General features: G+C 35.8%; 1 protein-coding gene across 17 annotated transcripts in view; it reads left to right on the forward strand.

The window, feature by feature from the left end:
* The window catches only part of CAMK2D (calcium/calmodulin dependent protein kinase II delta), a 316,173-nt gene that overhangs the window by 81,626 nt on the left and 208,385 nt on the right, over window positions 1–26,162 (forward strand). For all 17 annotated transcript variants that reach the window (XM_019829018.3, XM_019829023.3, XM_019829026.3 and 14 more), the window contains exon 3: window positions 20,373–20,432. In XM_019829018.3, the coding sequence (XP_019684577.1) occupies window positions 20,373–20,432 (60 nt within the window). The remainder of the gene's footprint in view (window positions 1–20,372; window positions 20,433–26,162) is intronic.

The raw sequence follows: 26,162 nt of genomic DNA on the forward strand, positions 1-26,162 counted from the left end.
TATTTCCTTGCTTGTGCTTTAATTTTGAATTTGCATTTAGAGATTTGGCTTCTGTTTTTTTTGTTTTGTTTTGTTTTGTTTTGGATTTTGAAATGAGAGTTATCAAAACTCAGTTATGTAACTTTTTGAAAATTTGATTTCTCTCCCTATCCATGTAAAGGATATGACTTAGTATTTTTCTGTTTTCTTTTAGATATGATTACTGATTTTTTTTAACCAAGAAGAGCAGAGACTGGGCAATATGTAACCAGTCTGTATAGCAGGCATCTAGCAAAGAGTTAAACAGAAAAAAAGGGGCTTGGGAGAAGCAAGCATTTAAAAAAAAACAACATGTATTAGTAAAGAAGAGGATAAGAGACTAAATTCTGGCATGTGGATATTCATGAACCTCAACTATTTGATTTGACCCACTGTTTATGTTGTGGTCATAAAGTAAATATGTGAGTTACACTACTAAGCCTTTGTAATTAGCTCTTTAGCATTAACAACTTTTCATACTTTCTTATTTGTTTTTTCATTTACCCATGCATTCATTTTAACAAATTTTCATCTCAATGATATTGGTACATCAGACCCCCAGAGCAGTACTACATGAATGGAATATGCTCCGGGGATAAAATAAAACCAAGACATAGTACACATTGTATTATTTCTTTCATATTAAGTACAGGCACAAGCTAAGCTATGCTGTTAGGAGTCAGAATAGTGATTACTCTGGTGTGGGAGGTTGGGGCTGGGAGCATGCAAGGTTTTGGGTGCTGGTTTTCCTCTGTTTCTTCATCCGGGTGCTGGCTGCATGGGTGTATTCATTTTGTGAAAGATCATTGCACAATATACTTATGGCATATGCAATCCTATATGCTTGTTTGTGTTTTATACTTAAATGAATATTTTTTTACAGTATTACACTTGGGAAATGGCTTTGGGTTAGACGTACTTTGTGTCCACCTAGACTTTAAGAGTTCCAGAACCAAGTATGGAATCACTGAAATGGAAAAGATCTCAGTCTAGCCCACCATGTCATGAGGAGGAATAGATGCCAAGAAAGCTTTGAAGTCTTGCACTGCCCTGTGGTGCTATGATTTCATGTCTTACCACCAAGGAAACTGATGTTCAGTGAGGTCCCACCTTCTGAAAAGCACCCTGATCTAGCTGCTTCCTCCGCTTGAGTTTTTCCCGCTGTGGGGCTCAGCCTGTCACATAAAAGTGGCTCTTTTATAGGACTGTTCTTTATTAAATGGGGGATATGGGTTAACATAACTTAGAAAGACTTCTAATGGCAATTAATGCAAAAAAATTTCTTTCACTTAACCCTCAGGTAATCTGATTTTCAGCTAGACAGAACTATCAAAGTATAAAATATTCTATTGTTTGAAATTTTACTGTAGCTTTTAAAATCTTTACTTTCATGGTAGTTTATTTCATAACTGTTTATTTCACATCTGTTAAAAAAAAAAGCTTTGATCTTTGGAGCTTGAATGAAGATGCTACTAGATACTCTTCTATGCGTATCTGTGCAGATTTCCTACATAACACTAGTAAGATATCCCCTTTAGGTTTGTATGTTTGTTTGTATGTTTGCCACCAGGAAAAGCCACTTTTTTTCCCCCCGTATTCATGGAGCTATTTTTACTTGACTCGTTACTTAATTCAAGGCCTATAGTTCAGATTTTAAAATTATATCATGTGATATTACATATTGAATATATAATAAATAAAGTTGATTTTAGTTTTCTGATAATACAATGGCTAATCCCATTTTTGTCAATCCAACAAACATTGAATTTTCTGGAATCTCGGCTCAGTTCTTATCCAGTGGCCAGTGCTAACACAGGGCATTCTTATTCAGAAGGCTTTTGTCTTGTCTGATTCTTACAGCAGCCTCTGGATTGATTAACCAGATTATCCTCATATCTCTGTAGCCAGCTGAAGAAGGAAGTATGCCAAGTTATATCAGGAGTAATCTCCATCCGTTTTTTTACTCCTACTTTCATATTTGTATTACTTTTTCCCTGTTTACTTAAAAACTCATTTAATATTTATTGTTTCTTTATTATATATCAGACACTGTCTTAGGTGTGGGATATAAAATGGTGAACAAAAAAATAAACAGATCCTGCTGTCTGGTCCTCATAGTTTATTGCAGAGATAGATCATTAAAAAAAACAAAAACAAAAAACGCTACAACTGAATAAAAAAAAATAACAAATGAAGCAAGTAATAACAAAGTGGAATTTCTACTATGTTGAGAGCCAAATAATATAGGATTTGGGCAAGTTAGACATGGTCTTTTTGAGAAAAACTTGTTTTAGGATATGAAGAATGAATAGGTATAAATTAGACAAGGAAAGGAGGAGTGAGTATTCCAGCAGTGGGGATAGCATGCACAAAGGTTCTGAGATGGGAGAACCATGGCACATTTGAGGCTCTTAAATGGCTGGAGGGGAAAGTAGGGATGTGGAGGAAAGTGAATAATAGAGAGGACTATGGATTGGGAGAAGTGGAGGAGTCAGTGGACTGATGATGCTCCCGATCTTTTGAAGAAAAGTTACCTAGAAGACATTGAACACACTGTTTGGAAAATGAGCAGTTAGTGGTTGGAGATTAGGGTTTTTAACTTACTGACTCCGGAGGAGGATGACCAAGTTTCAAGGAATGACTACCAGAGTAGTAACTGAAATGGGCAGGAAGTGAAGATCACTGGGGACAAAGTGGTCAAGGAACTGAGAAGCTGTGTGTGGATGAGTTATCCACGTGTTTGTTGAAGTAGCCTAACATGTTGGCAAGCTATGAATGAAGTAGAGGATGGCTAGGTGCCACATCTTTAATAAATGAAGTAGATTGAATGGTTGGGGCGCAGGGAACAGATCGGGGAAGGAGAACCACTTTAGCCAAATAAAAATTTCCTAACATTTGAGTGGTTTGTATGATAGAGATAGCTTGGATTTTGAGTGATCTTTTTTTCCATTTTTTCATTGTATTTTGGCCAGTATGTGGACATAAAATCAGAGCTAAAGGAGTCTTCTCATTTGGGTTGCAGATTCCACAATGACAGGAATTGTGTCGTAATCACTTGTGTTGAGCCTGTATAGATCTTCTTGGCTTACCCAAAGATAAACTGTATATATTGATGAATAAAGCATAGTAATAAATTATGAATGAAGTAAACAGTGCAGCTATTTTAGATGGAAGATTTTGTTTTTATTTTCATACAACCCTGCAAATTTTATAAATTTTATATGACATTTTACCTCTGTGACTACAATTAAGTTTGCTTGTCCACTATTTACATATTAGTCTCAGGTTTTTTCCTCCCCCAAAATGAACTTTTGAAATAGAATAATTAATTTCCCTCTGATTCCATGGGAACTATACCATTTATGCAAATATTTTGAGGAGCCAGTTACATCCTTTTGATAGAAATTGCGTTGAGGGGCATCTGGTATGATTAGGGTAAGTTTTGTCTGGGAAGGATCTTCCTGCTTCCCCAAATTCTGGTTTGTTAGCTTTTATCATTCATTTGTTTAGCCAGCCAGCCAGCAGTCTGTCTTTTTATTGAGCAATTGCTTGAGAGATTCAGATAGTTCACAAAAGTATATAAACTATGATTTTTAAAGTCAGAAGTAGTCTGTTATGTAGATGCAAAAAATACCTGGCAGAACATGGATTAAAATGTAAATAATGGTATATCTGGGTAGTGGTGTTTTAAATGATATTTATTTTAGCTGAAATATATCGTGTGTGTGTGTGTGTGTGTGTGTGTGTGTGTGTGTGTGTATTCTAGTTGGAATCTACCATTTCTTAAAATAAGATTTTCAAAAATAATATTAGGGTGAAAGAAGAAGGTAAACAGGGACAGGGACGAATAAGTCAGGAATAAGGCTATGTGAAAAGGGAAAAAAGATTTCTTGTATAGGAGATAGGTGAGATGTCAAGGATGGAATATACAGGGGTGAACTATAGCTTCATATTTGATTCCACTGCAAAAAGCTAATGCAGGATGCTTGCTTCAAAGGCCTCTGGTCACAGTCCCGTATTTCCAGGTCAGTTGGCAGAATTCCTAGAGTCTCAGGTTTTAAGGAGCAAATGGTGTGGGTTTCTCCCTAAGTGCCTCTGGCATTTGATTCCCTTCTCTGGGGAGAAGTAGCCATTGATTTAACTGTGATAGGAAAAAATGATGAGCTCCTAGGGGTTCCCCTGCCCCCTTCCAGCTGTTACTGAGTCTTGTTTTGATTCTCAGAATACCTGTGGATTGACACACATCAGATTTTTTTTTCACTGTTACTCTACAGACACTTAGCAGCTAGGCAATGGGTATCTTCTTTATAATTTCGTATGTCAGTCCAGGACAGATTTTACCTGATGGCTTTAAAATTTTCCACAGAAGGTCAAGCATCTTACTCTTTTATAGTTCAGAAAGAACCAAAGTCAGTTTGGGTGACATTTAATATGCCTCCTTGTAAACTATAAGCATTGGGCCAGGCAGGGTTGCAAAAAGCTTTTGCTTTAGAGGTGGCCCAGTTTGTAATGCCATGCCAATGGCAAATACGTGTTCTAAATGATGCAGCACTTACTTGAGATAGAAAATTCTAGGCAAAAGATAAATATTTGTTACCAATGAGTGTTGAAGGATGACATCTAGAATGATGAATTAAGAATGACACTCTCTGGTTACCTGAGTGGCTCAGTCAGTTAAGCGTCAGACTCCTGATTTCTGCTCAGGTCATGATCTCATGGTTCGTGAGATCGAGTGCTGTGTGAGGCTCCACACTGACGCATGGAGCATGCTTGGGGTTCTCTTTCCCTCTCTCTCTGCCACTTTTCTGCTCATGCTTACTCTCACTCTCAAAATAAATAAATATATAATTTTTTTAAAAAAATGATACTCTGTTAAGTGCAGGGAATTTTGTCCTGCATTTCTGATGCATTATCATTTCAAGATCAGAGGGAATAAGATGATACGCTCTAAATTGTAAGTTATCTAGAAAAATTTTAGGTGACTGACTGGAAACTCCACACATTTCACAGGTATTCTGTTGTAATCTGTTCTTCCTAGCTCTGCTTCCAAGAGAAATTGAACATGGATCTCTGAAAGCTGAGGACTGCAATGTGAAAGAAGTAACAGTATTTAGTAAATTCAAATTCTAGGGGCGCCTGGGTGGCTCACTTAGTTAAAGGTCCGACTTCAGCTCAGGTCATGATCTTGCGGTTTGTGAGTTGGAACCCCGCATCGGGCTCTGTGCTGACAGCTCAGAGCTGGGAGCCTATTTCGGATGTGTCTCCTTCTCTGTCTGCCCCTCTCCCGCCGGCGCTCTGTGTCTTTCTCTCTCAAAAGTAAATAAACATTAAAAAAAATCTATAAAAAAAGATCCAAATCTAGATGGTTTTAGATTTGTTAAAACATCTGTGACCTCTGACTGTTCTTTGAAAGTGCTATAGTCAGATCATTAGCACCACACTGAAATTACCCTTCCCGTGCTCTCTCAAACCAATTGTAAATGTTCATTCCTGCCCTTGAGGAAGTCTTGGTCAGATCTTAGAGCTTTGCACTTCCTTTGAATCACAACAATAGTCTCATTGCAGAAATTGAAAAGTCCTGACCAGTGTAATATCATTTAAGACTTCTCCCCTCTGCCAAGTCTGGCCTCTTTCATGCTTGAGAGACTCCAGCGACCAGAGGGAGGTGTGGTACCCAATACTCTTTGCACCTCACTTCCTCTCCCATTCACTGGTTGCTGTTTGTGGCCCTTCAGGACAAAGCTACAAGGAGCTGTGCATGTCTGATTTCACTACTGTCTGGGAGATGTGTGATTTCTGATCTTGTGGTGTTTTTGTGGGCTTCTGGACAATTCCTCCTAGGCACCATTTGGTGACCTTTTGCTAATGATGACCATGCTTCCCCTGACTGGATGTTTTTAGCTGCCTTTCCAACTCCTGGACTTCTGGCATTCCACTCCTTTTTTGGGTTACATTGCCTCTCTGGGTGGTCCTCTTGGGAACTGTCCCTTGTAAAACAATCTGTCCCTCCTAGGGGCTCCCATCTAGCTCATGGAAATGCGGATCTTTGTCTTGCCATTGGTAGAAGCATAGCCTGATTATGACAGAGCCTACTTTGCTTTGCAATTCCAGGGCAGCTAGCCAGCCAAAATTTCATGCCTTCAGAGTCCGGTTTAAAATAGGAAGCTGTTCTTGTTTTTCTTAAACTGTAGGGGATGTACTTCTTCAAATATTTCTCTCAAACCCACCCCTTCCCCCCTCAATTTAGTGTCCTTGAATAAGTAACTTTCAAGTGTGGGTTAAGGAGATACAGAGTGTTCTGAGGACCTCTATCCAGGACAGATCTCCCTGATGGTCTCCTCACCTGCTCTTGTACAGCTGGAAGTGAGCAATGAGCTCATAATGGCACAATGCCTTCTACTGACCACTTCACAAGTCCTGGATATATGGTTTTAGCATCCTGTAGCTGACAATTGTTTTTAGCCTTCAGAATTTCAATTAAAACTGAGCCCATCATTTTATTTTAATATCTTGTTTAAGTAGTATTTTTTTTTATTTAAGTGGCTATCTTAAACCTGTTTGTGTATATGTTTGTGGGTGTGTATAGGGAATAAAATGATCTACAAGATGTGGGTAAATTAGAAATATGTGATTAATATGTTGAGACAAGACTAAGTGTTTTGATTTTTTTTTAACTTGAATGTAGTTCAATAAATGATAGTTTCACCTTCCATCTCCAATTTGAAGGGTATCATTATTAAACCTGCGATTTCTAGTTTATTTGTTCGTGAGTAGTTAGATTATAATAAGTTACTTTATTTTCCAAAACATCAATCAGTGTCCTTGTGTCTACTTAATAAAAATGCTTAATAAATATGTTCATAATAAATATGTTTAAGTACCATGTCTGAAATAGGAATTTTTCCCCCTAAATGTAAACACAAATCATCTCAAATATGTAATATTCTCATAGGGGTGAGAGGAATAAATATAGTTCTTCACTTTTGTAAGATTTGCTCTTTTCTGCCCTTAGTTCCTTGCAGAGCTTGCAGTGGAAATCATTTTTTTTTTTCTCCCTGATTTTCAACTTGGTGATCTTTTTGCTTTGGTCAGTCACTCATGAATAATGTAAGATGTGTATAGCTTTTTAATACATAGGTTGATAATATAAATGAGTGTCTATTTACTTAAAATTAATAGAAGTTTTGTGAAGAAGTCTATTGCATGTGATTTTGTTATGTTCAGAATTTGAACAATAAGTTTTCTTATACTTTTCTTTTTTTGTAACTGTAATAAGGAGTGTAGATCCTGTGAATTACACAATTTAGGAAATTATCCCTAAAAAAAGAAAACAAAATTACAAATACAAAATGAAATTGAATAGTAAATCTATATATTAAAATGAAAACAGTCACAAGAAATTATGAATTTTAAGAGGCTGACAGATATTGCAAAGCAAAACAAAATTTAGAAAAATAGCAAAAAATAAACATTACTCTTTCTCCTCTGAACAGCCACAGTCATGGGGTGATTTGTAGTACAAGTTCACATACTGGAGTGTCCTATCATCCTACAGTAGGCTGGGAGGTGGGTGTATTCCTGGAAGCATTCTTACATTGGGATGACTAATAATAACACAACTATACCCCAAAGTGGCTGTGAACCAGGTAAATACGTTTCATTATATCCAAACTAAATTGTATCCTCGACTCAGCTTGCCCTTAGCTAGATCTCAAAATGTTAATGGCCACTCAGCATCACTCATTACAAGGGGGAGCATTATTGAAGGGAAGAGGCAGTGGAAGGAGATAATGATCATAATTGATTGTGCTAAAATATCTTGTTTTGCAAGTTTTATAAGAACATATGATCCTATAGCTAAGATCCTATAGGGACCCATGCATCTGAAAGGTCCTGAAGTTTAAGATTCATCAGCTTCATAGTTCCCTCTGAGGGAAACTCATTAACAGAAAAGTGACTAACTGAATGTTCCACATGCCTAAAGAACTGTAAAAGACCATGCGTTTCTCCTTTATTTCATTCTTCTAAATTATTATCCAAAGTTATCTTTTTATTTTTGTTGTAAATGTATTAATATGAAACTACACAAGGAAAAAATGTCCTGTGGAAAATTATATATTTTATACTTTTCATGTTTTGAATAAATTGTGTATATTCAGTTATTAGAAAAAACATATTTAAGAATAGCAACATATGTTTACCACAGCAAGAAAAATTTATTTTTCTTATTGTGAAATCCCTGAAGAAAGGCTCTCTTGTGTTACTATGCAACTGCCTATAAAAATCATCTGGGCTACTGGAAAAAATGGTAAAGAATGGATTGTATTTATCTTCAGTATGCCTTTTTCTATTTTGGGTCCTTTTAGTCTCTAGGTAGTAAGTTTAAAAGATTTTAATATACGCTGTCTCAAGTGATTAACTCTGTTATGCCTACACATGAGAATAGAATTGTGCAGTTAAATTCTTCCAAAAGTACAAGTAAAATTACACTTGGGGAGAGTACTGTATAGACCAAATTCTAGAGACTGGGAGCAGAATGAGATACTACACAAAGTTCATCTCATGATCCTTCTATAGGAATATGATTAGAATAATTTTTTTAAATGCTGAATGAATTAAATTATTGAAGTACAACTAAAATATATAGATAAATTGAAATATCTTTACTTCTTATTATGTACCAATTAATATCCTCATAATTTGTTTATATAAAGGTTTGTTTTGGGAAACCTGCCTGGCTCAGTCAGTAGAGCATGAGGCTCTTGATCTCAGGGTCATGAGTGCAAGCCCCACATTGAGTGTGAAGCCTACTTAACTAAAAAGAAAAAAGTTGTGTTTTAATAATGTTAACCATCACGTGAGCCAGAACAGCTTCCAGTCATACTATTGAGTCCTCGATCTGTTCTGTGTGAACTCTCAGTCTGACACCTTGTGTTCTAAATGCCATCTAAGAAGATGCCGTATTTTTGTAGGATGGAACATTACTCAGCCATCACAAAGAATGCGTCTTGCCATTTGCAATGATGTGGATGGAGCTATTATGTTATTTTAAGTGAAATAAGTCAGTCAGAGTAAGACAAATACCATATGATTTCACTCATATGTGGAATTTAGGAAACCAAATAGATGAACGAATGGGAAGGGAAGAAAAAAGAGAGAGGGAGGCAAACCATAAGAGACTCTTAATGATAGAGATTGAAGGTTGATGGAGGGAAGAGGATGGGGTTTGGGCTAAGTGGTTGATGGGTATTAAAGAGGGCACTTGTGATGAACACTGAGTGTTATATGTAAATGATGAATCACTAAACTCTGCTACTGAAACCAGTATTATGCCATATGATAACTAACTAGAATTTAAATAAAAATGTTGGGGAGGGGTACCTGGGTGGCTCAGTCGGTTGATCTCCGATGTCAGCTCAGGTCACGATCTCTCAATTTGTGGGTTCAAGCCCCACATCGGGCTCTGTGCTGACAGCTCAGAACCTGGAGCCTGCTTCGGGTACTGTGTGTGTCTCTTTCTCTGCCCCTCACCTGCTCACATTCATATTCTCTCTCTCTCTCTCTCTCTCTCTCTCTCTCTCTCTCTCTCTCTCTCACACACACACACACACACACACACACACACACAAATAAACATTAGAAAAAATAATTTTAAAAAATGTGGGGGAAAATGCCATCTAAAAAAGTTTGCTCCCCTCCTGTGAACAAGCCTTGACTGTGACTTGCTGCAGAGACTTGTCCTGGCTATGTATCTGTTCTGGGTACCACCCTCCTGTTCTTTTACTTCCTGTTTTGCTTCTCCTGACAGTATCCATTGGTGACCCTTATGGTACAAGTTCCCTTCCCTGGAACATGCAATGAGTGATGCTGCCATGTTAGCAAAATGAGAGACACATCGGCAGGCAGAGTCACGTCCATAAGAGGAAGATGGCAACACCATGAGAGGCTTTCAATCTGGGAGAAGAGCTGGCTGATGTCACCTAGTACTATGAGGGGCATAAACAAGGCTTCTGTCCATCTCCTCCCTTTATCCTCTAGAGGAAATCTGCATTCCAGCTAGTCTTCTTTTCAGCATTCTGTGTCCTGTGCCTAGATTCTAGAAGACTCCCTCTTCCCTCCAGAGGATAAAAGCTCAATTCAAATTCTCTTAGCCCATTATATGGAACTAATGAGAGGATTACTTACTAACAGACTCTCATAAGACTTCTTATATGTCTTCACAGAGTATTCCCACCCTTCATTCTTGGTAGGAATATAGATATTCTATATATGCTGTATAATCAGATGTTAAACATTTATATGAAAGTATTTTACATAAATTAATGTTCACTATTTGCAGTTCTAAGAGGCCTGTAGATATTATAGCCTTGTTTAAATTGCTACTCAAGCGGAGCCTTATAAAAGATAGAGATTTTGTCTTACATTTCATAATTTTATATAAAACATTATTTTCATAGCAGATATAATGTTATGTCTCTGAATCAATGTCGTTCTCATGGAGGCAGGAAAATATTTCTGTTGCAGGACAGCTTAAGAGTGGTGCCATCAGATTTCACTGTTTATTCTTTTACATTCCTAGAAAATAGGCTAAATTATCCAGTAGCTATCTCTTAAATATCATATGATAAGTTATCAGAATCCCATTCATTCTGGATGTGTGAAATGAATGGGTAAAAAAATAGTTTGCATATAAAATGAATCAGTTTAATTTGTTTAAAAATTTTATACTCAAAATTTTCTTCCTGTATTCTTTATTTTTGAGATGTTTAGAATATTCAATAACATTGAATAACTATGAGTTTTTGTCCATAGTTTTTTGAGTTTTTGCCCATCAGTCGATTGCCTAAATAGCATAAATGTATGATTTTATGGAAAAGTTATTTTCATAGTATATTAGAATACATGTAAAATGAATAATACTTGATAGAATTAATAGTAAGTATTAATTTAGGAATTTAGTTTTTTTAAAGTTAAACAGATTTATAGTAATAAGAAAAATAGTAATGATATACCATAACTTATTGAGTACCGACTTTGTGCCAGATACGCTGCCTGGTGCTAGATATTTTTTGCCCATTTTATAAATGAATCTTTTGAGCAGTCAAGGAACTTTGATACCCAGCTAGTAGTAAGTTCGTAGAACCAGATAGCAATTCTTGTCTCTTTTACTCTGAAACCTGAGGTCTTTCCATCCCTCTGGGTTGTCTCTGTGTGTAGAGTTCTACAAAATCAGGAACTTTTATCATGGGCCTTTTATTTCTCTGGCACCTGTAGACAATTCCATCTTCCTCCACAGGTGAAACTGCAGAAAGAAGGTAAAATGAAGTAGAGGCCTGATTTATCTCCCATGTGATGGATGTTTTAAAAAAATGAGGGGAAAAGGGGTTTTCCACAAAAATAAATCATAAACCATGGTTTCCAGTCCATATAGAATGGAGGTTTGACTGACACCATAATTCAGAATTTAACATTTGTGTGAGCTTCCCACACAGAAAAAGCTATCCAGAAGGTTTCACTCCTAAATTAAGATATATGAACTTCTAGCACATATATCTAATTCTACTTTACCATGAAAGGAAGAACATCATTCTATATAGTTATAGAATCTTACTGATTTATCCATGGTATTAGTGGGAAGCAGAATATAATGGGAAGTGACCAATACTCAATGTCAGAATCTAGGTCAAATAGTTTTAAAAAAATCTAATTTATGATGTGGATTAAGCCTCATTTAAAATAAAAGGATAAAATTAAAGGATAATATTTAATTGTGAATTTAAAAAACCTTTTGTTAAATGAATGTGACAGCTTTAAATCCATATACATCATGCTCAGGTTTTGTAATGAAGTAACCCCTTTAAATAGCTCCTTCTATCTTACAGTGTGGTTTTAAATGTGACCTACTTAAATGGACAGAATCTATATTCCTACTAAAGGAATGCCTCATTTAGCTTGAAGTAATTTCTCTAACAAGAAAAATGTACTCAAAATATAATTCTAAAACCTTTATGAATAAGGCCTCTGAGTAGCCACATTACCGTGCTCCAGAATCTGTGCACTAAGAATTGTGCCTTTTATTCAGAAAAGATCTCTTCAGGTTATCACTGCCAGGATATTTGTGATTATTTTATTTTATTTTATTTTATTTTATTTTATTTTATTTTATTTTTAATTTTTTTGATGTTTATTTATTTTTGAGAGAGAGAGACAGGCAGACAGAGTGCAAGAAGGGTAGGAACAGAAAGAAAGGGAGACACAGAATCAAAGCAGTCTCCAGGCTCTGAGCTGTCAGCACAGAGTCCAATGAGGGGCTCGAACTCACAAACAGTGAGATCATGACCTGAGCCGAAGTCGGATGCTCAACGACTGAGCCACCCAAGCGCCCCTATTCGTGATTATTTTATATTTTTATATCCTGTTTTCCTCCATTCTTAGCTCATAACAATTATGAAACAAGAGGAAGTTATCATTAATTCAGTTATTCATTTGACAGAGGTTTATGTAATGCCTGTTATGTGTACCTAAAATTGTTTTATGTAGCAGTAAGAGTTGGACAGTAAAAAAAAAAAAAAAAAAAAAAAAAAAAAAAAAAAACGGGAAGAAATAGAAAAGGTATAATAAAAAGATGTAACAATACAAACTTAAAGTGGTTTAGATCCATTTTGTTTAATCTTTCTTCTTCTGGAAATGGTTACCCAGCCAGGTGTGATTCTAGATGGGGAGCAGGGATGTCTCTTACTTGAGACTGTAGTTTCTTAGAAACCAAACAAACGGGACAAAGTTAAGAATCAAGTTTGGTTGGTGGTACTGGAGAAGCCAGAAAAGCAGGATTAACCTGCTCTCAAAAATAGATAGATCTAAGGCACTAAACTGGAGCACTGGGCCAAGGGACAACCAAGGAGAATAGGAGCAGGGAAGATAGCAGCTTCAGGTGGCAAAGCAAAAGGCTGGCAGAACAGACATTAATGATGAAATTGGATTTTAAACATTCTATTTTCTCGGACAGTGAGGAGTTAGTCTTCCATAACTGGTATATAACATTATTTTATGGGTGGGAATCTGTGGGGAGGGGGGACTAGAAGAATTAACCCTTTGGGTGTGGCAAATCCATGTCTTCCTTAAGTTGTATTAGTTTACACCTGCGTGTGTGTGCGCGCGCACGTGTGTGTTTAGAGAGAGAAGTGAAACACTTACCAGTTATGACAGTCAACCTCCTTCCCCTGCCCAAACCATCCGTTGGCATTGCCTGTGCTCACAAGGTGATTCCACATTGAAGGGTAGGGGGCAGACTGAACACAGAGTGATAACCTGTGGCCTTTCACACCTCAGTAGCCTCTGAGGACTTCACTGAATTATAGCAGAGTAATAATTAGCGTTAATCATGATGACCCTATGGTGTCAAAAAAGGTTAAATTATTATGTATGTCATTTACTTAAGAAAGCAATGATTATTAAATTTACCCCCAAGAGGTTAACATTTTAAGTGGTTTGTCATTTGTGGGGTAGTTACTTTTGAAATTAACTTGGTGAAAGTTCATTCTGTCATGTTGCCAGATAAATAAGTTGTTGCTTTATGTAGCTTTAGTGACACTCCTATTACTCTGTGAAAGAGAGTCAAGGCTAGCCCTTTAATTTCCATATGTGATGAGAGTTATTCTCCATAAAGATTAAATTTTGATTTGGAACAGGAGTGAAGGGTTTACTTCATTAGGTTCAAATTCACATTTATCACCTCATTCAAAATAAAATATCTTATTAAATTTAAAAAGTCTCCAAAAATATCTCAAAGCTGACTTAAGTCTCTTAAAGTGATTACATTTTCTCAAAATTCTCAGAAAATTTTAAAATCCAGAGATCTTGGGGTGCCTGGATGTCTCAGTTGGTTGAGCATCTGACTTGGCTCAGGTCAAGATCTTGAGGTTCGTGGGATTGAGCCCTGCATCAGGCTCTGTGCTGACAGCTCAGAGCTTGGAGCCTGCTTGAGATTGTCTCCATGTCTCGCTGTCCCTCCTCTGCTCATATGCTTTCTCTCTCTCTCTCTCAAAAATAAATAAACATTAAAAAAATTAAATCCAGAGATCTTTATACTAGGTAATTCCATATGATATGAAATTAGTTTCCTCCATTCTTAGCATCGTTATGCTATTTTCCTTATGGCATCGTTTGTATGGTAGATCTTCAACCATCCATTGCTAATAACATGTATTTTATCAGACCTGACAATATTACTGCCTGAAGGGTTATATTTTTATTCATTATAACAGTGTGGACTTGAGCTTCAAAGGAAGAAAAAAGTCAAACTATTGTAGTTTGAATACTTTAATAAATGTCAAATGATAAATGAAGCTGGTTCTTCAGTAGCTGCAGGGTGTGTGGATAAGAAAATATGATGTTCAGATGGTGATATAAATGGTATTATGGGTGTCTTACCTTTTATAATCTGTCTTTGCCTCTTACCACTGTAGTTGTGAGAGCTAGGAATGATGAGGTAGGATGCAGGATTTTTGTTGCTGAGTGAATTAAAAGTGAAGGAAATTTTAAATGTAAAACTCAATCATCTCTTTACAGGGATAAATACAGAAATGTGCTTTTGGTATTAATAGGCACGTAATCACTCCTCACCTACCTGCTCCCTCTAAAGAAAAGCTGTAAACTGGATGTTGAACATGAAGCATGTCCATTATTGCTCAATTCTCGTTTTAATGAAAACTTTAGGATATTTGGGATGTCAAACATGCCCCAGTAGGAGAGCGCAGAATGCCTCAGGAATCGTAGGAGATCACTAAGTTATGTGACTGTATGGAAGAAAAAGTAAGTGAAGCAAAAGCTCATGAAAACATCAGTACCATTATAGAGTTAGATGTGGCAGGCATCCTCTAAGATGGCCCCAGTGATCTTTGCTTCTTTGTATTCTCACCCTTATATATTTACCTCCCCTTAAAAGTGGGCCAACTTAATGACTTTCTTTTAACTAATTTAATATAGCAAATGTGATGGAATAGCACTTCTGTGATCAGGCTAGATATGATGATGACTTCCACTGTTGTAGTAGACTGTTTACCTTAGTAGCTTTGATGAAGCAAGTTGTCATGTTGACACATAGCAAGGAAGTGAGGGCAACCACCAGCCAACAGAGGGCTAGGAATGAAGACCCTCAGCTCAACAGCCACCAACCATTTGGGCTTGCAAAGAGATCTTTCTGTAGTCAAGACTTTAGATGAGACCTCCAACCCTAGCCGATATATTCATTGCCATTTTTTTAATTAATTTTTTTTTATTTGAGAGAGAGTGAGCATGAGCAGGGGAGGGGGCAGAGAGAGAGAGAGAGACAGAGAGAGAGAGAGAGACAGAGAGAGAGACAGAGAGAGAGACAGAGAGAGAAATCTTAAGTAGGTCCCACACTCATCATGGAGCATGATGTGGGACTTGATCCCACTACCCTGGTATCATGACCTGAGCTGAAACAAGAGTTGGATGCTCAACTGGCTGAACAACTTAGGTGCCCCTCATTGCAGCATTTTGAGAGCCCCTAAAGCACAGGGCTCAGTTAAACTATTCCCAGGTTTCTGACCGACAGAAACTGTGAGATTATAAGTATTTGTTATTTTAAGCTTTCATATTTGTGGCAATTATGTCACAATAGAAAACTAATACTTTGGTGTATTGTTAGCTAGGGCTCCCATAAGGCGAAGTAACACATACGAGGTTGTTAAACAACAGAAATTTATCTTCTCAAATTCTGGAGGCTAGAAGTCCAAGATCAAAGTTTCAAAAGGTTGTTTTTACCTGAGGGCTCTTTCTTTGGCTTGTAGGTATCTTTTCCCAGTGTCTTCATGTGATCTTCCCTCAATGCTTGTCTGTTCTAAACTCCTCTTTTTAGAAGGACACCAGTCATGTTGAAGTAGAGCTTACGCTAATGACCTCATTTCACCCCTTTAAAGACCCCGTCTCCAAATACAGACTCAGTCTGAGGTAGTAAGGGTTTTTTTGTTGTTGTTGTTGTTTTGTTTTGTATTTTTTTTACAAGACATGATACAGCCCATAAGAATAGGCTATATAAAATTCTGTAATTATGTTCATCTTTATAGCTAAAACTCTATACCACATATTGTCAATAAAGATCTTATTTTTCTTTAATATAATTATATAGATATCAGTTGACATATATAAATACTAAATGATGACATATACGTAATACATATCACATGAGATAGCATATATATTTGCATATCCCTGTCTTTAAAAAATTATAATTCCTATAAGCAAGTATTTTGCATATGTTTTACGTATGACACTTTAGAGAATTTAAGATGGTCTAGATGCAATTTCAAGTCAGGTTTAATCTTTTATGTTTACTTGTGTATTTCTAAATGAGAATATTCTAGAAGGAGCTTGTGTTAAGAATGAGAACCTATTAAAGAGATGGGGGTTTGAAGAATTTACATTTTTTTTGAAGCACTAACGGTTTCAGATAATGGTAAGGCGAGAAAATATTTGCCTTTATATTTGGTAATCCGGATACAATGGATACATTGCTAGATCCAATACAATGGTATGCTGATTCTTTAAAACACCATTTCTATTTGAGCTATTAATAACATTATATACTCACATTGAGCATAGAGATTACTTAAAAATCACTATGTATGTTTAAAATATTTTTCAAAATTGCCAAAAAAGTATTATGTAAAATAGGTTCTTTTTTTTTTGTAAAATATTCCATTGATTCTCAGAAGTGTTGTCTATAGACCCAGGAGTCCCTGAAACCCTCTTAGAGGATCTACAAGGTCAAAACTATTTTCATAATAAATATAAGACATTGTATGCTTCTGTGGTGTGTGTGTGTGTGTGTGTGTGTGTGTGTGTGTGTGTGTGTGTGTGTTGACATTTGTACCTATGATGCATAAGAAATAGTAGATAAAATTGCTGGCACCTTTACGTGAATCAAATCAATAGCATCAAACTATATAGTCTGTGTTTTTCAGCATCATATACTTATAGACTAAAAAAACAAAAACAGAAACTTATTTCACTGAGGATTGGACTTAATGAGCCAATTTACTGTTACTAAATCCTGACCTTTGATCACACATCTTTACATTACAACATTCTATGTGATTAAATGATAAGAATGGGTAAAGCACTCAGGCTCCATACGGAGGTACAATGGTTGTCTTAAGGAAAAGTACCCTGTAGTTGTTTCAGTTGGAAGCTGAACTAGGTACTCTCAGGGAACACCATTTTTACTTGAAATTACAACTGAAAAACTAGTTATGATTATTCAGACTTAGGTTTTTGAGAGACATTTTATCAAAAATGAACAAAGTGAGCCTATTGCTTGAAGGAAAACTATTGACATTTATTGCTAGTAACACAATTCAAACTTTCAAACAAAAATTAGAATTTTGGAAAACTTATATTTACCCATGAGAACGTGATGAATTCCCAAATTTTAAATATTGTTCTGATTATATTAGTGGTGATATTAACAATTGTTTTTATGATAGTAGGTAACAAAATGTGTCAGTGTTTGGACGAACTACATAATGCACTAAACCAGTATTTTCCAAATGGTTGGTGCATCACATTATAATATTATGCCTTGGTGTAAAAGATTCGAAGTACAAGAAAGAGCAATGAATTTTAATGTAATGGAGTAAAATTTTACTATATTAGAAAATGTATTATATTAATGTTGAAAATTAATTTGATTTAAACATTAAAGTTCATGACTTCATTGATATAGTTTGGGAAGTACATTGATAAGATTTCAGATTTCGCATGGCAACTAACCTTTAAGAAACTACCACTTGTTGAGTTTGGGGATAATATTAAAACATAATATCCACAATTATCTGAAAAGACTGTGACAATACTGTTTTCCAACTATATAACCTTATGAGGTCAGATTTTCTTCATTTACTTCTAACAAAACAACATATTGCAATAGATTGAATATAGAAGCAAACATGAGAATACAGCTGTCTTCTATTAAGCCAGACATCAAAGAGATTTCCAAAAATGTAAAATCATGCTGCTCTTTATTTTTTCATTTCAAAATCATTTTTTGAGTATAATTGACATGATGTTATAATAGTTTCAGGTATACAACATAATAATTGGAAAAGTTTATACATTATGCTATGTTTATCGCAAGCATAGATACTATCTGTCCTCATACGTTCTTATGAAAATGAAATTAACTTTAAAAAAAACAGTATTTTTCATGAAAAGTATGTTATTGTGCTAGAGTTAGAAAATCAACATTTTGCTACCATCAAAGTAAAGACTGGTTCAGACAGGAATCCTCACTGAATGCTAAATCTAGAGGGAAGTTTTGATGAAGAGCAGAATGTTTTCCTGACCATAAAAAGTCTCATCACATATTAATTAGTTACAAAGGAAAAATAATAGTAATATTCAGCAGAGAAATTCAACAGCACCTTAACCTGGTAATCAAAGTTACACTTTTGAGAAGCGTTTGGACAATGTATACCTCCAGATGTGATAGCCTGAGAAGGATAATGTTCTAGCTGAGAATGTATAGCCTAAATAAAATCAGGAGCGAACATTTGACAATACCAAAATGAGAATCATTCTTTTTCAAAGATAGACATGACGGAATTCTTCAAAACTGTTGGGTCATAAAAGACAAAAACTATGAAATATTCCAGATTAAAGAAACTGAAGAGAAGTGACAGCTAAGTGCCATATCTGACCCTGGACTGCATCCTCCACTAAAGGGAGAAAAATCCTTTAAAGGGCATCCTTGGGTTAAATAGACAAAGTTAGAATATGGATGATAAAGTATCAATGTGACAGTTGCTGAAGCTGGTAACTGTAGTGTCTGTGATTATAAGAGAAGATCACAGTTCTTAGGTAATACACACTGAAATTTTAGGGGAAAAGAGCCCTGATGTTTGTAACATACACTCAAATGGTTCAGAAAAAAAAATAGGTATAAGCCCATTTATTTGTATGTATATTTGTATATTAATTAAATATGTGTAAAACTATACACAGACATATATACATAGGGAAAGAGCATAAATGATTTTTTTAAATGGGTAAAATGTTAATAATAAATTTATCTGTATATAAGTGTTTTTAGTACTGTTCTTCAAATTTTCTGTAAGTTTGTTAATTCCAAATAAAATGTTTAAAAACTAAATGCAGTAACTTACGTTAATATAATGGGTTCATTATTTTTAAATGAATTAATATATAATGTTTTTCTTCGTTTTGTTTCTCATAGAGTAAATATTAACAGATCTAACCCATATAAATAAAACTCCTTGGGGTTCTCAGTAATTTTTAAGAGTGCTAAGGGCTTCTGAGACGACAGAGGTTGAGGATGATTGGTATACACCATATGTGGGTAGTTAGATGGGTGTTCCCCTCCTTCTCTTAAGGCTCTTTTATGATTCTACTTAATGAGAACTGATTTGGTAGATGCCACTAACTTTATAGTCTAGGGCAAATCAGTTAACCTCTTTATGCCTTATTTTTTATATTTTGAAGATAGATATAATGTTGCCTGTTCTCACAGGGCTATTGTAAGATTTAAGTCAGTTATTTATGTAAGGCTCTCAGCTAATGACCATTCTGCAGTGCTGTCCTTATTGGAAACATGTGTTTCTGCCCTGTTCTTCCTTTTTGCCATTTATTTTGTAATGTGGCCATTGATTTTGGTTATAAATATATACATATGAACCACCACAAAGAAGCCAAAGAAGAGTGTCTGAATAGTTCTTAAAATGCAAGTTACAGTGGTCATGCTCTTTCAGAGAAGTGGTTAGGGATACCTAGAAGGGTGAAGATAAGCAGGCAATTTGGGATTTTTGGAAGTCTCTGGTAGAAGGAAGAACATCATAAACCTAGGAAGTTGAACCAACAATGAAGAGTGATTGATAGAAAATGTGACAGGACAGGAAATCCTTTTCATTAGGGACAAACTATAACCCTACTTAGCACTGTTTCCATGGCATTCCAGTGTCTAGATAGGCACCCTCTGCTTAAATGTGTATGTCTATTTTGGGTTATGTAAATTGTTGTAATAATATATACTTAAGGTAAAAGAATACTATTGTGCCATTTTCACTGTTTTCTCCAACCTACCTAAATTCAGCTCTGTTCTATATCTCATTCTATCAAGTATCAAGCCAATGAAAAAGAAAGAAAATTAAATTGTTCAACTATGCTATGTTCACCTACTTACAAATTATCACTTTTTAAAAAGAGGTCAAAAGATCAATAAATGTAAAGACTTTATGTCATTTTGATATGCTTTTTTTTTTGTCTTGTAATCTTTTTTGCTAAGAGCTGTGATTTATTTTATTATTCTTTTTAAACAGATCATCAGAAACTGGAAAGAGAAGCTAGAATTTGCCGTCTTTTGAAGCACCCCAATATTGGTAAGGAAATCTTTTCAGTGTATTTTAAATGTTAACTAAGGCTTATGTTATGGATTGTTTAACCATAAAATGTTACTTTAGTAATTTAGACTATTTGAAACTTAAATTTTTTTATTTCAATGTTTATTTTTGAGAGAGAGAGACAGAGACAGAGAGAGGGAAGGTGGGCAGAGAAAGAGATACACAGAATCTGAAACAGGCTTCAGGCTCTGAGCTGTCAGCACAGAGCCAGACGCTGGGCTCGAGCTCTGAGGGGCTCGAACTCTGACCGGTGAGATCATGACTTCAGTCAAAGTCAGATACCCGACCTAATGAACCACCCAGACTCCCTGTAGACTATTTGCAACTTTTAAGAAATAAATTCCTAATTTTTGGTCTTGATTACATTTGATTCTTTACAATTTTTGAAAAGTTTTTCAAAAGTTAGCAATTCTATGTGTACTGGCACTTTAATATAAAGTATCATTAGGTTAATAGTCCTTTTACGTGTTTTCAAGGATTTTCTGCCATTGCTGAAGTTTGGGGACAGAATTTATGTCATTATTTTAGTCAGCTAAATTACTTTTTACCCTATCCTGTGAGGAGTTTTTCTTATAATCATTGATTCTTTTCCAGAAACTAGTAAAGTTATTTTAGAATATTATCCCTCATGAATTACAAAATAGCATGATAATGTTCAAAATTAAAAAAAAATGCTGAATGTAAGAAAAATAGAAGAAACAAAGGAAAGAAAAAGAGCAACAAGAAAAACAAAAAGAACAAGAACATGATTCTGTGACAATAGTTTTGATTATTTTGGATAAATAGCACCCCGTCTCTGGTGAGATTTCTTGTCAACCAAACTGTGATATAAAGGTAGTGAGAGAGGGAGTGATAATGTGGTAGAATTGCAAAATCATTCACTGAGAAGGTTTATAGTTCTTCTATTTTTATGAATAGGACCATTCAATTTCTGTTCCTCTGTAGTTTTTAGTATCCTGCATACTTCTTAGATTCTTAAGTGAATGAATGGATACTGCCAAGTAAATCTGAAGCCTTAACAAACTAGCAGCTGTCTAAAGTGAACCTTTTGGTTGGAGAGAGAACAAAACAATGCTGAAATGTAAATCTACCTCTTTTTAAGTATTTTACCCTGATGACAGTCTTTGGCATTTCTTTGTTGGCTATATTATTTTGCTAGGGCTGCCATAACAAACTACAACAGATTAGATGGCTTTAACAGAGACATTTATTTTCTCACAATTCTGGAAGTAGGAAATCTGAGATCAAGGTGTTGGCAAAGTTTGTTTCTTCTGAGACTTCCCTCCTAGGATTGTAGATAGATATCTTCTCCCTGTGTCTTTACATGGTCTTGTCTCTGTTGTAATTTTCTCTTCTTATAAGAGCACCATCATTTTGGGTTAGGGTCTACCTTCATGACCTCATTTTAACTTAAATGCCCTTTCAAGACCTCATCTTCAAATACAGTCACTTTTGGAGGTACTGGGATTGAGACACAATTTGGAAAGACACAGTTCAGCCCATAATATTGGCTAGTGAGAAATTACACAATATGACCCACTATGGTTTAAAGAGCACTGTTCATGCTCAGGTTTAAGATAAAATGAAATTTTATGCACTTGTTATTCTTATGAACAAGAGTTGTTATTTTGTTTTTAATCAGGGTCTTTCTGTGAAACTCAGTTTTTGTAGATAATGAAACTAGTTGTCCTCATTTCCTCTAGGAGACCAAAGTCAAACGTTCTAAAGACACTCAAACTAAAACAAGAACAATTTTCATTTTGAAAACCCATGTAGAATAACCTTACTAACGAAGGGGAAGTTGTTCATGGGGGAAAGTTCTAAAGTTTTCTGAGCTAGACAGCACCTTTTACATACCCTGCCACTACATATAATTTTTTTGAGTGGTCCATAGCAGCCAATATCATGGCTCCTTGGTTGCCTCATTTGAGATTTTCTTCCATCTCTCAAGAGTTCAGGAGTATGAAAGCAACTATGAAATTACAGGTCCTTGAATTCTGGGATCTGTTTATAATCACAAGAAAGATTTTTAGTGACCCCATACTGCAGGGTATGAATCATCGATAGATTATACTTTAAGACTCACTCTCAGAAATGATAACAGTGGCAAATTCATTCATATTATTCATTCATTCAACAAGTTAATTCTCTGGTAATACAGCAGTAATACAACAGACCATTATACCTGCCCTCATATAGGTTGCATTTTTGGGGTGGACAGACAATAAACAAAGTATAGGATATTATATATTGTGATAGGTACTGAGAAGAAAAATAAAGCAGGGAATGGAAATTGGGAATGTTGGGGGATTTTGATTTTAGATAGTTGGTCAGGGTGACTTTGCTGAGAATGAAACTGGAAGACCTGAAGAACAGGAGGAAGCAAGTCATTTGACTCTCTGGTGAAAAAAGTATCAACAGACAGAGGGAACAGACAGCCGATGTAAAAACTCAGAGGCCAGAGCTCATCCAGTGGATTCCACCAAAACTTTTTTTCTATTTCGAGAAATGTGTTTGAGCTGTTTTTCATTCTGTTGTTATCTTAATTGATTATCTTAATTGATCTTCATGTTATGCAATCTGACGATGTTGTATGTTGTCATGTAAAGAGAGATGATTAAACACCAACAGTAATTGTCAAAAAAATAGTAGCAGCAAACTAAAGATGGATGCCATAATGGACATCTGAGATTATACTGAAGAGTAGAGGCAAACCGTGCAATAAGCAGAGTCCTGCTGTTCCTGTTGAGATTATTGCACTTGGTTAACAGTGTCACATAGATCACTCGTGCTTACTCACTACTGCTTCAGTTCACTCCAGAAAAACAGCATTTGGTCTTGATTCTCCTGAATAGATGTGATCTCTAGTATGGGACTCTTATCCTCTTTTTCCTTTCCTCTATTCTGTTTTTTGCTTGGTTACCTTAAAATGTCTCAGGTTTTAGAACTTGAAGGAAGAAAATACAACTTTTGACAATTTTTTCTCCTGTGAAAATTTGCTGGTTACTTTTTTTATTTTTTTATGGGCCTTTCTCTTGGCACAGAATTGATAATCTGAGAACTTGCAAGGAAAAGGTTTCTCTTGAAGAAACACATTATAAACCAACTAAAATTGGTAATTCATAAGCCACTTTTTTTTCTTTAGTGTTTTTTTTAATGCTTTTCTGATTTTCAAAGTAAAACACACAGTGGAAATTTTGGAAAATACAGTGATTTCTAAAGAAGAAACCAAAGGAAACAACTTTTAAGATTTGTGGTATTTATTTCTGCCTTTTGTGGATAGATCTTATGTGTAATGATAACTTTTGGTATTCTCTTCTACATGCTTTCATACCCATTTAGATAAACCATGAAAATATAATTTTTTAAATTGTCTTACTCAACAAAATTTATTTAGTGTATAGCCATTGCCAGCAGGTTTCTAGGCTCAACACACTGGTGGAGATGAAGTGGGAATCAAGAGAAACAATATCCCTGCTTTTCCCAAAGGTCACACCATAGTGTAAGGAGACAGACCATAAATGGCCATCATTATGTCATGGAGATTAGTTCTATGCAGAGAATTAAAATAGGGTAATTTGACACCAGAGGATTGGGTGGCTGCTATCAAAGAGAAACAGAATCAGACACTCATTAAAGTCAATAGACAGATTTTATTCTATATTATTGCATTAGGGTAAAGAGTTTAGCTCAATTTCAAATACAGCAGAGACAAGTAGGGATTTATAGCCAGGGAGCAGAATGAGGGGTCAATGAAGTGAAGATTACTAAGAGGAGATATCAAACGTGGGGGGATTCTTAATGAACTTACTAAACTACTAACAAGAGTCTTATTAAAGGAAGGCCATAGACTTTGACATCAATGGTGAGGGATGAAGAACTTGATCAGATGCCAGGGGCAATCACATATCAAAGATGGAGGGATAACTTGGTAAGATTCTTTGCTAAGACTGTCTTAGCCAGCTTGAGTATAGGGCTGAGACAAGGCCTAGTCAAAAAGTGGGCTCAAAGGAGCCTACATTTTGGTCAAGGGGACAGTCTTTGTCACTACTTTAGAGTGGCTTGCCAGGCAAGATATGTCTGCAGGGGTCACATTTAAATTGATATCTGTAAGACAAGAATCCATGATGAAGAACCTTAGGGAGAAAAGGTTACAGGCAGAGTGAACTTCCCTGTTAGGGGAAGAGTCAGAGGATCGGCGTGGAGCCTACCATGAGTGAAGGAGAGAGCAACCTGCCATAGGTCCGAAGGATAGGTAGGTGCCTGACCACGTAGGGCCTTGTAAGCCAGGTTAGAGTTGTTTAGGTTTTATTCTAAGTGCAATGAGAAGCCAGTAGAAGGGTCTTAAGCAAAAGTGTGTTGTCATCTGATTTGTTCTGTCTGCTATTTGTAAAATGGACTGTAGTCACCTCAGCACAATCAGAGATGATATAGTGCTTCATTAGTTCATTAGAACTAATTAAGGTGTTTATCACCCTTGGCACCATCTTTTTGGTAAGAATTTAAATAGCTACAGGTGGACCTCTCTTCTGTGTGCTCCACATAGTCCACAAGAAAGCACCATGCGTCTTTTGGTTCAACAAATTTGGGAGTGCAGGCAGTTTCCTGAGCAGCTCCATCTTTTCCCTGCATTTAGAGCAGCTGGCTTGACAATTCTGGTTGAACCCCCAACGAGAAAGATTATAGCTAACTTTATCTTCAGGTGTTAAAGAAATGTGGAGATAATATCTCACCTCAATCTTCTGTTAATTAGCTTATTTTTTATTGTTATGTTCATCCTTTATTTTAATAAAATGGGCTCATTTTTTCTTGAGGTATAAACAGATCTGGGGTAAATCAAATAGTTTGAGCTATATATGTTAGCATATCTACTAAAGTGAGGGAAAAATACCTTTAAGGTAGTGAAATAAAATACTTGAGGCAATAGCCAAATTGTTCTCAAAATTATTTTATATTTCTGTTGTTTTCATACTTGATCTTTGGTAAACATTATTATTGAGGAATTTATTGAAACCTTTGGTGAAGTCCAAATAATTTAAACAGGGAGTTTTGGGAGATCAGGCAAAATGCTCATTTAATGCGACTATATGAATCTGAAAAGAAGTGGGCCAAGAAAGGAAAAGAGAAAATATCAAGAACTCTGATCTAACCTATCTGAGGTCCCAAGTGAGAAGATACACACTTACCCTTTATTTGTAAGGAGATCGATATGTGAGATAGCTTTTCGGTTTGTGGGATGATAAATTTTGTTGCTGGGCTATCCCATTCTCTGAAGACCTGAAGTTACACTTTGTGTAGACTTTAGAAAGAGCAAGACAGTTTTTTGAAAGTGTAAAGGAACATTTGTATTTGTAGAGGATCAATACCTCCTTTGTAAGGTAAGCCTTTACTGATATGGCTCAATGAATCCCAGGAGCTAGAGAGCCAAAGGAAGGGCTATGTGGCCTTAAAAAAAAAAATCTAGTCTGTATTATTACCCTCAGACCCCTAGTACAGTGAGTTAACCATTCTGAGATAACATCATAATACCTTAGTGATTACTACCTTCCTACCAGGCCTCTCAGCCACTACCCCAAAACACATAAACAAAATCACTCATTGTAAGATGCAATAGAAAATTAAAGACACAATATTAGTGGAAAAGTCTATAGACTCTGTGAACCCCACTTTATTCTGCTCTGACACTTTCTATTTTTTCCATACTCATGA

This window comes from Felis catus, chromosome B1 (genome assembly GCF_018350175.1).
Source record: "Felis catus isolate Fca126 chromosome B1, F.catus_Fca126_mat1.0, whole genome shotgun sequence".
NCBI classification, from domain to species: Eukaryota; Metazoa; Chordata; class Mammalia; order Carnivora; family Felidae; genus Felis; species Felis catus.